This window comes from Suricata suricatta, chromosome 5 (assembly GCF_006229205.1).
Source record: "Suricata suricatta isolate VVHF042 chromosome 5, meerkat_22Aug2017_6uvM2_HiC, whole genome shotgun sequence".
NCBI classification, from domain to species: Eukaryota; Metazoa; Chordata; class Mammalia; order Carnivora; family Herpestidae; genus Suricata; species Suricata suricatta.
Genome location: NC_043704.1, coordinates 119,033,746 through 119,047,927, shown reverse-complemented (window position 1 = coordinate 119,047,927; position 14,182 = coordinate 119,033,746). Strand labels below are relative to the sequence as shown.

Here is a 14,182-nt window from a genome sequence, read left to right as displayed (position 1 = left end):
TTGTTAAGGTGTCATTAAAACCAAAGCAATTTATAGATTCAATGCAATCTTGACCAAAATTCTAACAGCCTTTTTTTTTTTTTTCACAGAAATGGAAAAGCAAATCCTCAAATTCACGTGGTATTACAAGGAATCCTAATAGCAGAATAACCCTGAAAAAGAAGAATAAAGTTAAAGGGCTCAAACTTCTCAACTTTTAAACTTATTACAAAACTACAATAATTAAAACATCATGGTACTGGGAGGCGCTTGGGTGGCTCGGTTGGTTAAATGTCTGACTCTTGGTTTTGGCTCAGGTCATGATCTCACAGTCCCATCAGTTCGAGCCCCATGTCAGGCTCTGTGTTTACAGTGTGGAGCCTGCTTGGAATTCTGTCTCCCTCTCTCTCTGCCACTCCCCCTGCTTTCTCTCTCTCTCTCTCTGTCAAAAATAAATAAATTAGGGGCACCTGGGTGGCTCAGTCGATTGAGCATCTGACTTCAGCTCAGGTCATGATCTCATAGTTTGTGGGTTCGAGCCCTGCATCAGACTTTGTGTTGACAGCTAGCTCATGAGTCTGGAGCCTGTCTTCAGATTCTGTGTCTCCTTCTCTCTCTGACCCTCCCCGGCTCATGCTGTGTGTGTGTGTGTGTGTGTGTGTGTCTCTCTCTCCCTCTCTCTCTCAAAAATAAATAAAACATAAAAAAGAATTTAAAAAATTTAAAAAATAAATTAATTTAAGAAAACATTATGGTACTGACATATGGATAGACATATAGACCAAGGGAACAGAATAAAAGGTCCAGTAATAAACTTTCACATATATGGCCAATTGATTTTTGACAAGGGTGACCTTAACCTCCATTATAAACAGTAATGGAAAAATTGGTTATCCATATGCTAATTTGATCCTTCCCTTATATATAGAAATTAACTCAAAATGGATCAAAGACCTAAACTAAAGAACTAAAACTAAAACTCTTAGAAGAAAGCATTGGGGAAAATCTTCATGACAGTGGATGTGGCAACCACGAGATGGATGTGACACCAAAATCATGGACAACAAAAGAAAAAACAGATGAACTGGACTTCAGTTAAATAAAGAACTCTTGCACATCCAGATGATCAAGAAAGCAAACAGAAGAAAATATCTGTAAATCATTTATCACATAAGGGATTAATATCTAGCATACATAAAGAATTCCTAAAACACAACACCAAAAACTTGAGCAGACCTTTCTAAGAAGATATATAAATGGCCAATTAGCACATAAAAAGATGCTCAACATGACTAGTCACTAAGGAAATGCAAATCAAAATTACAGTGAGATATCATTTCACATCTACCAAGATGGCTATAATAAAACAAAAAGCAAGTAAGTGTTGACAAGGATGTGGAGAAATTGGAACCCTGTGTACTGCTGGTAGGAATGTAAAATGGTACAGCTACTGTGGAAATCAGAATGGTAATTTCTCCAAAAAATTAAAAATAGAATTACCATATGACCCAGAAATTCCACTTCTGGGTATATACCCAAAAGAATTGAAAGAAGGGTCCCAAAGAGATATTTCTACTCATAGAATCATTATTCACAACAGCTAATATATGGAGGCAACACAGGTGTCCACTGATGGATGAATGGTAAGCAAAAGTGGTATGCACACATAATGGGATAGACTGAACACTATTCCTTAAAAGGGAAGGAAATTTTGACATATACTACAATATAGATGAACCTTGAGGACATTATATGACTGAAATAAGCCAGTCACAAAAAAGACAATTACTATTAGGATTCCATTTACATGCGGAACCCAGAGTAGTCAAAATCATAGACAGAGAGAACAGTGGTTGCCAGATACAACAGGGAAGGGAGAGTGGGGAGTTACTGTTTAATGAGTATAGAATTTGAGTTTTGCAAGGTGAAAGGAGTTATGGATATGGATGGTGGGGATGGCCACATAACATGAATGTACTTAATACCACTGAGCTATACACTTAAAAATGGTTAAAGTTATAAATTTATGTTCTGTGTATTTTACTATAATGAAAAAATTGGGGGGGGGATGAGAAGCTTGTGGTATCTCTTTCACTGTTTCATAACACATAATTATTTTGTTAATTTTTTAAAAATAGTTTCTTGCCAAGTTGGTTTCCATATAACACCCAGTTCTCTTCCCCACAAGTGTCCCTCTCCATGACCATCACCCCCCTTCCCATTTCCCCTTCCCTCTTCAGCCCTCAGTTTGTTTTAATATTCAAGAGTCTCTCATGATTTGCCTCCCTCCCTCTCCCTAACTTTTTTCCCCCCTTTCCCCTTCCCATGGTCCCCTGTTAGGTTTCTCCTGTTAGACCTATGAGTGAAAATATATGGTATCTGTCCTTCTCGTACCCCTATGCATCAGCACTTCTGTATCCCTTGGGTAGATCTCCAGCAGTGCTATTGCTGGGTCATAGGGGAGTTCTGTTGATAGTTTTCTGAGGAACCTCCACACTGTTTTCCAGAGCGGCTGCACCAGTTTACATTCCCACAAACAGTGTAGGAGGGTGCCTGTCTCTCCACACCCTCGCCAGCATCTATAGTCTCTTGATTTGTTCATTTTAGCCACTCTACTGGTGTGAGGTGGTATCTCAGTGTGGTTTTGATTTGTATTTCCCTGATGATGAGTGACACATAATTAAATTATCACAGCCATTTTTATAATTAAGCTACATTTTTTATACTGAAATACAGACTTCTCTAACCTTTTCTCCAGAGCATATAGCCTACCTTGGACATAAACCCTTTGAGGAAGCTGACACTTTTCTCACAGCTTTGTGTATTATAAAGACATCTATTTTGTTCCCTCCTTTAATAACAAAAAATTTCAAACATAAACAAAGGAAGAGAGAAAAGAATAATGAAACCCCATACAGCTATCCAGCAGCTTAAAATTTAATCAACTCATAGTTTATCTATAATTCCATCCACTTTACACTTTCTCCCCCAGTGGATTATTTTGAAGCAATCCCAAACATCGTATCATTTCAACCACACATATTTCAGTATATTATCTCTACATACTAAAAGATACTGATGAAAGATACATACTGAAAGATACAGACAGTGTCCTGCATAAATTCCTGTACTGGTGGGTCAGGTTTCTGATATAAGTATTCCTCCAGTAAACCATAGATTAGATACAGGAATTTTATATATATTCATTCATTCTACTGTACTTTCTTACAAGTTAAACCACTAGGATGTAGGGCTATCAGACAAGAAAATCAAGAAAAAAGCAGCTTGAATAGTTTAAATAGTACCAAGGGTGGTCTTAGAGACCTCTTAGGAAAGAGATGGAGAAAAGTAACACAACTCTCGCACAAACTCTGAACCTCACTTTCTCCCCACCTCTCAGAACTGACTTCCATATAATATAAGTTATTTGGTATATGATAACACAACACAGTAATATTACAGAACTATCATTATTCATAAAGTATTACACGTAGCTGCATATTTTATAAAACAAATGCAATAAAACTAGCTCAATGCATAAAATTTCTATTCAACTGTCCTTACCTTTTGTTGGACTGAGATTCTGATCTATAAATCCTCTTAGTTCTGCATTTGTGGAAGTCAAACCAACCTGAATAAAAAAGTTTTAAAAATTAAAAATAGAATCTTAACTATTATGTGATCATTTAATAAGCTATTTTATACCTTCCAGTGAAGATCCATGTAAAATAATAAACACAGCCACATAAAAATGAATTAATTATATCAACACTAGGAGTAGAATTTAAAATGTTGCTTGAAATGGGATAAACAGGAACTGTACAGATTAAGATAAAATTAATGAAATAATGTTACTTGTGAGCAGAACTGAGATCTACAGATTTTTCTGATGGTTTTTTTTGAAAGCAAGTTGTGGCAGCCATGACTTGCCAATAAATCTGCCAAAATTCCACCTTCATGTTGCCCTTAATTTTTACTGTTTATAATCACTGTCTATTATGCGTTTTTCAACATGATGATACGTAATGTATCAGATAAAGACCATTAATACTACACCACAGAGGTCAGGTCTACTAGTCTCAAATACAACTGCTTGGGCTCATATTTTGGCTCATTGAGACACGTGGTCGTGTTCAAGTCAACAAGCTCTCTATACCTCAGTGTCCTGAACTGTAATCTGAAGGGTGCTAGAAATGCTTATTGGTTTAGATTATTAGAAAGATTAAGGTAATTCAGGTAAACCATCTAGCACAGTGTATGGTACAAAGTGCTCAACCCATGTTAACCTTCTTTACTACAATATGATCCCTGAGGGATTATCTATAGCAAGTGTAACAATAAATCCACCTTTAGACAATTTATTTCATTTAACGTGATGGCCACTGGACTTTCTGGAAACATAGAGCTAAATACAGTAGTATCCTCAAACAGAATTTTTAAAATTTATTATAGAGCCAGGAAGGAAAAACTCTCTGTTTTGAAAACTTGACATTAGTAAGATTCTAATAAATTGTTCTACTATTACTATTATGCTTTTGTTGAAGATTTGTAATTTTCGAGTATCAATGCTAACTTGGTACGCCAAACATCCTTTCAAAGTACTACCTCACTGAAAAGATTTTAAAGCACACAAAGCTTTATAACTTTATATCTGTGCACTTGTGTTGTTTTTAAACTACCCACTGTGTTTGTATTATATATTCTTCAAGAGAACTCATTTGATACTTTGCAATTTCATAATGTGAAAGCTAATTATTTCATTATTTAATAATTCAAATGCACTACTAATAGCTGTTTCTTTTTGTCAAGAGATATGTTACCAGAAACATTCCTACATATCATTCCCATCATGGAAAAGTAATTCTGACGCAAACCTACTTCTAGCAGTGAATACTAAATTTTTATGACAGCAGCTGAGGTGAGGGCATCTGAAACGCAGCTTCTCAAGCCTCTTTTAGGCATGCTATTAGAAGCAAACCCTTCGCAACAAATTACCACCACACAGGTCTCCAGAGTTATTCGCAAATATTAATGTTACGTGTTTGTTTGTAAATGCCAAGGGTTTATTTACTGTGGCATCACTAACATGCTTCTTTTTAAAAAAAAATTTTTTTCCTATAAAAAGAGAAAGACAAAATTTTCATTGGTGTTCTAATATAAAAAGAAAACAAAGAAGGGAAAGACAGCCTTTAATATTTCATGGTTAATACAATGTGATCTTTTAATACATGTGTTAACGATTATTTCAAAAGGATCAGTTTACACCTTTTTGTTATTATACAAAGAAAACCGGCAAAAACCTCAACTGAAACCACAAATTCACAGTGGAGAGAGTTCACAGTTACTGAGTTATTGTTATGCTTAAACACCTGCTCTTAATGGCCAACTTGTGCAGAGTGAAGCTGTGAATGAATCTGGAAACTTTTTAAACAGCAGTTCATTTGCATCTTAATAACCAGCAAATTAAACTCTACAAAAACAAAGGTCAGTTGTGAGTTAGTACTGCCAGCTGATTTTGGTCAATTAAATGGAGAAGTGTTTGTACTTAGACTTTAAATAAATACTAAAATTAGTTTAATTGAAATTTCAAAAATGCAATAATTTCTTTCATAAACACTATAAAGACTCAAAGAAAAAGATTATTTGAGAACAGAAAAAATTGGCTAGGAAAGGCATTTAAAAATAGCCTTTCTTCTTATTCTGCTTAAACAGGATATAATAATAATGGTTCACAGTGCAAAAGGAAAAGGTGAACTCATTTTATGTAAAATTTCTTACCTAATAAGGTTCTGAGAAAAGTTTTCTACTGGGTTATCCAAACACTGTGCTGCATACTGTAAACAGTCACTCAATGTCCATAGAATAAAAAATATCCGAGCCGAATTTTTAAGAATCAAACCATATTTCTCACTAGCAACATAATAATTTCATTGACACTAACATTTTAAATTGACAAAACTCAAAGAAAACAAGAATCAGAGTGAGATGATTTGTGTTCCAAGTTCAGTTCTGCCATTTACAAGTGAGGAGATCTTGGAATAGTCACTGCAAAATGGAGCCGACAACACACATGTGCAAGACAAACGCAGAGAGCTCCTTAGATCGAATTAAATAACTATGTGAATGTGATTGTCAATGAAAGCATTACTCGAGTATGGATGGTTATTCAAATGGTAATGGCTTTTAACTCTTCAACTCTGACACTCAATTGAGATACAAGTGACCAATGAATGAATGAATACACAGCATACCAGTTTGACCTAGCTAGTAATGAGAGAAATGAATAAATTACATACCATTTTTTGCTGATTACACTGACAAAGATTAAAAAGAAAGTAAAGGTGGGGGGTGTGTGGGCTCCTGAGTGGCTAAGTCAGTTGAGCTACTCAGGTCATGATCTTACAGTTCATGAGTTCAAACCTAGAGCTCACTGCTGACAGCACAGAGCCTGCTTTGGATCCTCTGTCCCCTTCTCTGTGCTCCCTTCCCTGCTGGCATGCGCACACTCTTTCTCCTTCTTTCTCTCAAAAATACACATTAAAAAAAAAAAAAAAAGAGGGGTACCTGGGTGGCTCAGTCGGTTAAGCGTCCAGCTTCAGCTCAGGTCATAATCTCACGGTTCGTAGGTTCCAGCCCCACATCAGGCTCTGTGCTGACAGCTAGCTCAGAGCCTGGAGCCTCCTTCGGATTCTGTGTCTCCCTCTTTCTCTGACCCTCCCCTGCTCACACTGTCTCTCTCTCTCTCTCTCTCAAAAATAAATAAAATACATAAAAAAAAAAGAGGGGGGGATAGCACTCTCATATACCACTGATGAATATAAAAGTTGGTGCAACCTTTCTGAAATGCAATTTAGCAATATAAAACACCCCCCCAAAAGCACACACTTTTTGGGCTAATAATTTCATTAAGACTTTCCCTTAGGAGAATAAACCAATGAGTAAGCAAAAAAACAAAAAAATTGAAAAAAATGGAAATAACTTGGGGTGCTTCAGTGGTTCAGTCAGTTGAACATTTGGTTTCAGCTTAGGTCATGATCTCGCAGTCTGTGAGTTCAAGCCCCACATCAGGACATCAGGCTCTTTGCTGTCAGTGCAGAGCCCACTTCAGTTTCTCTGTCCCCTTCTCTCTGACCCTCCCCCACTCTCTCTCACAAAATAGAAACTTAAAATACATGTATAAAAATAAAAATAACTTAATGGCCAATATTAAGAAAGTATAATGTCCATATAGTAGATAACCTAAAACAGTCACTTAAAATGATGTTGCAAAAATATTAAGAAAGACATGCATCACAGAGATTAAGCTAAATAGTAGGTTACAAAACAGTATGACATTGTTATATACATATATTTTGTATATACACACAAGTATGTATACCAGATATCTTCCTAGGCAAAATTCTGCTGCTAATCTCTAAGCTAATTTCCTTATCTGTATTTTCTAATTTTTCTGTAATGAATATCATCGCTTACCTTTTTAAAAATGTTTTTTATTTATTTTTGAGAGAGAGAGAGAGAGACAGAGGATGAGTTAGGGAGGGGCAAAGAGAGAAGGAGACATTGAATTTGAAGCAGATTCCAGGCTCTGAGCTGTCAACACAGAGCTTGACATGGGGCTCAAACCTCAAACCAGGAGATGATGGACCTGAGCTGAAGTCGGGTGCTTAACCAAATGAGCCACCCAGGCAGCTTATGGCTTACATATTTTTTAAAAGATTATTTAACAAGGCTCAGAAGGGGCGCCTGGGTGGCTCAGGCGGTTAAGCCTCTGACTTCGGCTCAGGTCAGATCTCACGTTCGTGGGTTCGAACCCCACATCAGGCTCTGTGCTGACAGCTAGCTCAGAGCCTGGAGCCTGCTTCCGGTTCTGTGTCTCCTTCTCTCTCTGCCCCTCCCCCTCTCATGCTCTGTCTCTCTCTGTATCAAAAATAAATAAAACATTAAAAAAAATTAAAAAAAAAACAAGGCTCAAAATACACATCAAATTACCTTTCAAATTTTTTATTGTATATTGAGGGAGCTTAAGTTAGAACACACCTGCACTTGTGGTCATGAAGCATATCCGTGGCTACTAGATACCACTTGACAAGAATTTTATTGCGAAACAATGAATATTTTGCCAGCTTACAGAACTTCCTTTTTGCAAAATGATCCATTCCACAATCCATTCCAGTATGGCTGTTAATCTGTGAGCTTTAATTGTGTTATTTCAACAGAAGTGGACCCATGACCCAGACCTGGCCTGCTTCTGTCTCCACTTGTTTTAAGCATGTGAGCCATGCAGGGTCAACCAAAACTTCTCCATGGAACCTGAAATATGAATACTAAAAAAGAAAAGGTCCCTCTCTTCTTCTGAGGTAAGAATTATAAGGCCAATATAGGATATTCTGCTATCATATAGAGCCAAAAGATGGAAAAAGGGAGATTAGATCCCTGACATCACCATCTGCTCTTCTGAATCCAGATACGCTTGAAGCCACAGTACTCCAAACTTTTCAGTTATGCGCATCAATACATTCCATTTTTTTGCGGTAAACTATTTTGAATAAGATTGCTGTCATTTGCAATCATGACACCTACTATGGCATGGATAAGGCAAAAACAATTCTTCACAAAAAACTGCTCTCATAAGAGAAATGTAAACTGGGAAATGGAAAATAAGGATGTAAATGTTTGAGTACATGTTTACTAGTGCCTCTTTAAGACCTGGGCAATCTCTTCCATGTCTAAGAATTTTACTTCTCAATGACATGTGACAATTGATTACACCCTCCTTTTTTTTTTTTTTTACACCCTCCTTCTTAAAACACTTTCTTCACTTGGCTTCCAGATCATCAGGATGACACTATTTCCTTCCTTTCTGGTCATTCTTTGGGTCTCTTTGCTGTTTCTCCTCCTCCCCAGATGCTGTGCTCAGACCGTGCGTTCTCATGGACACTCTAACCGCTCACATTCCATATAATCTCACGTAGTAACACTGCGTTAAAATAATTTAATATGAAATGGCTCCCAAATTTCTATATCTAATCCCAAGCTCTCCCTTTAACTAGACAGTCATTTATCAAACTACCTAGCCAAATGTCCTCCACCTGGACATTTTTAGTCTGTCAACTTTAATATGTTCCAAATGATTTTTGAGTTTGCCACAAATATCCCACAATTCCTCACAAATTTGTTTTCTCAATTAACAGCATAGCCATTTATCCAGTTACACAAGCCAAATACTCAGAAATCTTCTTTAACATCTTCCCTATATCCTAATATATATTCCCCATATCGTACTCAGTAACTCTTGATGGCTGTCCTTTCAAATACATTCTAGATCCAGTCGCTTTTCCCATCTCCAAAATCACTACTCCAGCCCAAATCACCATATTCTGTTGTCTGAACTACTGAGTTAAGTGTCAAATGAGTCTCCTGTTTCTACTATGCCCCTCTTTAGTCTATTGACTCAGCAGTCAGGACAAGTTTTCTAAAATGGCAAGTCAGGTCATGCAACTATCCACCAAATCTCCAATGGCTTCTTACTGACATTTCAAATACATACCCGATGCCCCAGTCTTTGAGGCTCCATATGATCTGGCCCCTGCTTTCTTTCTGACTTCATCTCCTACCACTCTCCCTTGCTTAGTCTGTTCTACATATAAAATCAGTCATCTTGCTGTTCCTTGAACAACCACACCTTTTCCGGCCTCTACCCGGAATGCTCTTTTCCCATATATTCATATGATTGGCTTCTTCTTATTAGACTGAGACTCAAGAGCACTTCTGTCTAAATGTCATGTCCTTGAAGAGACCTCTCTGACCACCTAAGTTGAAAGAGTTCTCCCTCACTATGATCACTCTTTTTTCTTACCCTGTTTTATTTTTCTTCATAACATTTATCATTATCTGACATTATATATGTATTTATTGTCTTCTCTTATTACATGATAAGCCCAAAGAAGGCAGGAGCCTAGGATCAGGTATACATACTTGGTGGGGGGAGGCGGGAGGGACAATGAATTGTTTGTGGCACTGTGAATTACTATAATCCCTTCTGTATCTTGACAAAACATATTAAAGCCACAAAAATGTTCATATGTATTGCAGAATAGCTAGTGAACTTGGTTATTTTCAGTCTATTCCAATTCTTTCCCACATATATCAGCTTAGCGTAATCTGAGGCTTGATCTCTCCATGTCCTTAACTCAAAGATATCAAAAGACCATCAGCTCATCACTTATCCTTCTCTCCCTAGGATGCCACAGCAAAAAAAAAAAAAATGTTGCTAACTGATTTCTTCCAAATATACAAACAAAATAATGGGAATATAATTACCACTGGTTCAAATATTTTATGCAACTTAAGGGAAACAACATTCTTTTTTTTTGTTTGTTTATCATCGAGACAGAGAGAAACAGAGCATGAGCATGGGAGGAGCAAAGAGAGAGGGAAACACAGAATTCGAAGCAGGCTCCAGGCTCTGAACTGTCAGCACAGAGCGTGATGCAGGGCTCAAACCCATGAACCGTGAGATCATGACCTGAGCCTAAGTCGGATGCTTAACTGACTGAGCCACCCAGGCGCTCCTGGAAAACAACTTTTAATAGAGCAAATTGTACATATGACTAAGAAGATGATATTTGATTCAAGGCACATTTTAAGCCAAAATATGCTTGCTATTTGAATGTTAATCATCTTGTGGTCCAGGATAACTTTTACCTCCCCTTTTTCCTAAAGGAGAAAAAAAAAATCAAGATAATATTCTATAATAAAATTCCCAATACACAGACTAAAACTTTGTTTCTTTTCCCCCAACAATACTTTAACAAATATATAACAGTCTTCAATTAAAGCCTACTACCTCTGATAATTTATCCTAATAAATTAATTAAATAATAATGAAGTAAAATCTATATCCACCAATAGCTACTTATGGCACATCAAAAGCAAAGTTAATAAAATAGTGATAAATAACTAAGGTTTTTTTTAAATGTTATTCTTTAGACGTATGACAGACAGTACTTGGAACTATGGATATGTCTGGCTTACAAAAGACCTTTTCACACAATAGAATGCTTGCTTCTCCTGGTCACAATGAACTAAAACACTAATAGATACTGCACTTGAGCAGTGTCAGAGGTCCACTCCAAGGAGTTCTGAATTGGAGCGGGCATGGGCAGACAGGATCTGTCACATTGCCTCCTTCCTTTCCTTCACACCTCTCTTTCTCTGAACAGGCTGGCTCTGTAACACATATACTGAGATGTTGCCTGGAAAACTAAGGAGCGTGATTTGCAGAGAGACAGAGAAGAGTATGTAGCAGAGATAACAAATGGAAACTAAACACTGCTTCAATTCCTGGTAGATTTCAAGTTCCTGTACTAAGATCTTTCTGAGGGCCCACTAAATTCCTACTCAGAAATTCTTTGAGACATTCCTGTATCTTTATAATAAATTCACTTTTTAAGGTAGCCTAAGCTGGCTTCTGTTACATGACATCAAAGATTCCCAACATCATAATCTGGGAACAGTAAAGCAATTATAAGTTATTTCCCTGTATGTTGTAGTATTTCTTTTCTGGCACAATCCTTCACATACTTGGAAATCAATCTATTGATACGGCCTAACAATAAGAAAATAACTTGAAAGGAAGTAAATTCAGAAAATCTCAGAGAAAACAAACTGAATAAATTCTCCAAAACATCAAGAATCTAGTGTCCCCTCAAGAATCATCTCGTGGAGGACAGCAAACTTCTTTTGAACAATATTTCAGTAATACACATTTTCTTATGTCCACAAGAAAAAACTGGGCCAAAGAAAACAATGATTTTCTAAGTAAAAGTCTCCAGCAAGCACAAAAACAAATTTATTACAGTACCAAAAAAGGAGAGAGGTAGGAAACTTTCTACAGCTAGCAATTTTGCAATTGTTGAGAAGGCACAATTTGGCAGCAATTTGTAAGAATGTTACCGTGCCCAGTAGAGTGCTATATTCAACAGCATTAAAGTTTACTATCTCATTCTATGCATAAAGAAAAACAATCATAAATTAATGTCAGTAAAATGAACCTGATTAATTAGAATAGTGAAGAAAATGTGCATAGGAATAAGTACAACTCACATTAAGAATACATTTAAAATTTACAAATACTTACATTTTTTGCCGTCATGTCAAATTGTGTTCGATTTAAAATTCTGTAAAGCCATTAAAAAAAAAACTTTGTCTTCAATAATTCTTTAAAAGAACATCCTGTTAAAAGGGGAAAAGATAGGGAACAGTTAACATAATAACAATAATAATCGGCAATATTTATGTTATACTTACCATGTGACATGCATTATTCTTTGATTGGATCATTTAAATTAATCTTCACAACACTAGGAGACATCTACCATTTTAACTCTCATTTTCCAGATAAAAATTGGGGCTTACAGAAGTTAAATAATTTGACCAACCAACTCAGCTAAAACGTCATAAAACATGGGCTTTGAAATATCATACTATGTTGCCTTGGATAATGCACTGAAAGAAACACCAGGGCTTACTGGCTTCTTGGAAAAATAGCCAATTCCAGAGGTGGAGCAGGAGATGTGCAAGATATGACTAGGACATTTTATTGTACAGTAAGGAAGAGCTCAAAAAATGATGGAGATACATACAGCATACAGAAGCCAACTTAAAGGTCCTACAACTGGACAATCTGGAACAACTGAGCGCCAAACTATACAGATTATGATGGACTATAAACTCTTTGAAGAAAGTAACAATCCAGGACTGCATAGTGATAAAAGCAGATTAAACAAAATAACGAGGAAGAAGGGAAAACTCTTCTTTGCAATTCAATACCAACTAGTAAGATAAAGGAATAATGAAGAATAATAAGAAAATCACCAATTTGTAAACATGATCATTATTGGATACTACAACTAGTGGGTGAAAGTGGGTGAGAAAAAGGATATTTACACAGTCTTGAAATATCTCCTCACAAAATACCTACTAATTTAAATTTGACAGTGAAGAAACCTGGCACACACCCTTAGCCAGAGTAATCAAACCTATCAAGTAACCACCAACAGTGGCACAAACCGACATCACGGGTCTCTACAAGTGCACTGAGATGGATGTATTATCACTTCTGAGGTATTTCCACCCAAATGCATAATCTGAATTTAATCATGAGGAAATATCAGACAAATTTAAACTGAGGGTCATTCTATAACAGGTGAACTTTTAAAAAATGTTAGTGTCATCAAAGGAAAAAAAACTTGACAAACATTCCAGATTTAAAAAGACAAAAATCACATAAAAATTAAACTCCAAGTATGATCTTGAAGTGAACTCTGGATCATACTTGCTATGAATACCATTATTAGGGCAAATGGAAAAACTGAAAGAGTCTACAGACTGGATAATAGAATTGTTTTCAGTGTCCCATTTCCTGCTTCTGAGCAAAGGACCATGGGGTTTTTTACATGAATGTGCTTGTTTTTAGAAAACATAAACCAAAATACTTAGAAGTGGAGAAGTATGACAGCAGCAACCAACTTTCAAATGATAAAAAAAAAAAACCATATAATCTGTATATATAAAGTGGGAATGACAAAAAAAAATGTGGCAAAACGTTGGCAACTGGTTAATCTACAAACAGGGTATTTAGAAGTAATTTGCCCTATTTTTGCCACTTTCCCCTTATATTACAATTATTTCAAAATTAAAGCTTTAATAAGACATTGAAGGGAAAGGAAAAAATGAAATTTAATTTGGAAAAGACCATAAACAATGGGAGCTTGAAGAAACAGAGACTCCAAATGTCTGTCTCGTATACTAGAATTGGAATCTACAAGTAAGACACTGTGGGCAAAAAAAAAAAAGAGTATTTTCACTTTTCTTATTTTTTTAATGTTTTATTTATTTTTGAGAGAGAGAGAGAGAGGCAGAGAGCATGAGCATTTGAGGGTCAGAGAGGGAGACAAATAATCTGATGACAGGCTCCAGGCTCTGAGCTGCCTGTCAGCACAGAGCCCAATGCAGGGCTCGAACCCACAAACCGTGAGATCATGACCTGAGCTGAAGTCGGACGCTTAACCAACTAAGCCACCCAGGCGCCCCTTATTTTTTAACTTTTTTAAAATGTTACTTATTTTAGAGAGAGTGCATGCACAAGAGAACAGGGGAGAGAGGCAGAGGGAGGAAGAGAGAGAATAAATACTAAGTAGGC

The 14,182-nt window shown here is 36.4% G+C and overlaps 1 protein-coding gene across 3 annotated transcripts in view; it reads right to left on the bottom strand.

Moving 5' to 3' along the window:
- TFDP2 (transcription factor Dp-2) overlaps positions 1-12,206 on the bottom strand; it is a 113,204-nt gene extending 100,998 nt beyond the window's left edge. For all 3 annotated transcript variants that reach the window (XM_029940129.1, XM_029940132.1, XM_029940130.1), the window contains exons 1-2: positions 12,119-12,206; positions 3,544-3,610 (exon numbers count right to left, since the gene is read on the bottom strand). In XM_029940129.1, coding sequence (XP_029795989.1) covers positions 3,544-3,610; positions 12,119-12,133 — 82 coding nt within the window. In that variant the 5' untranslated portion in view covers positions 12,134-12,206. The remainder of the gene's footprint in view (positions 1-3,543; positions 3,611-12,118) is intronic.
- Positions 12,207-14,182: the final 1,976 nt, after the last annotated feature.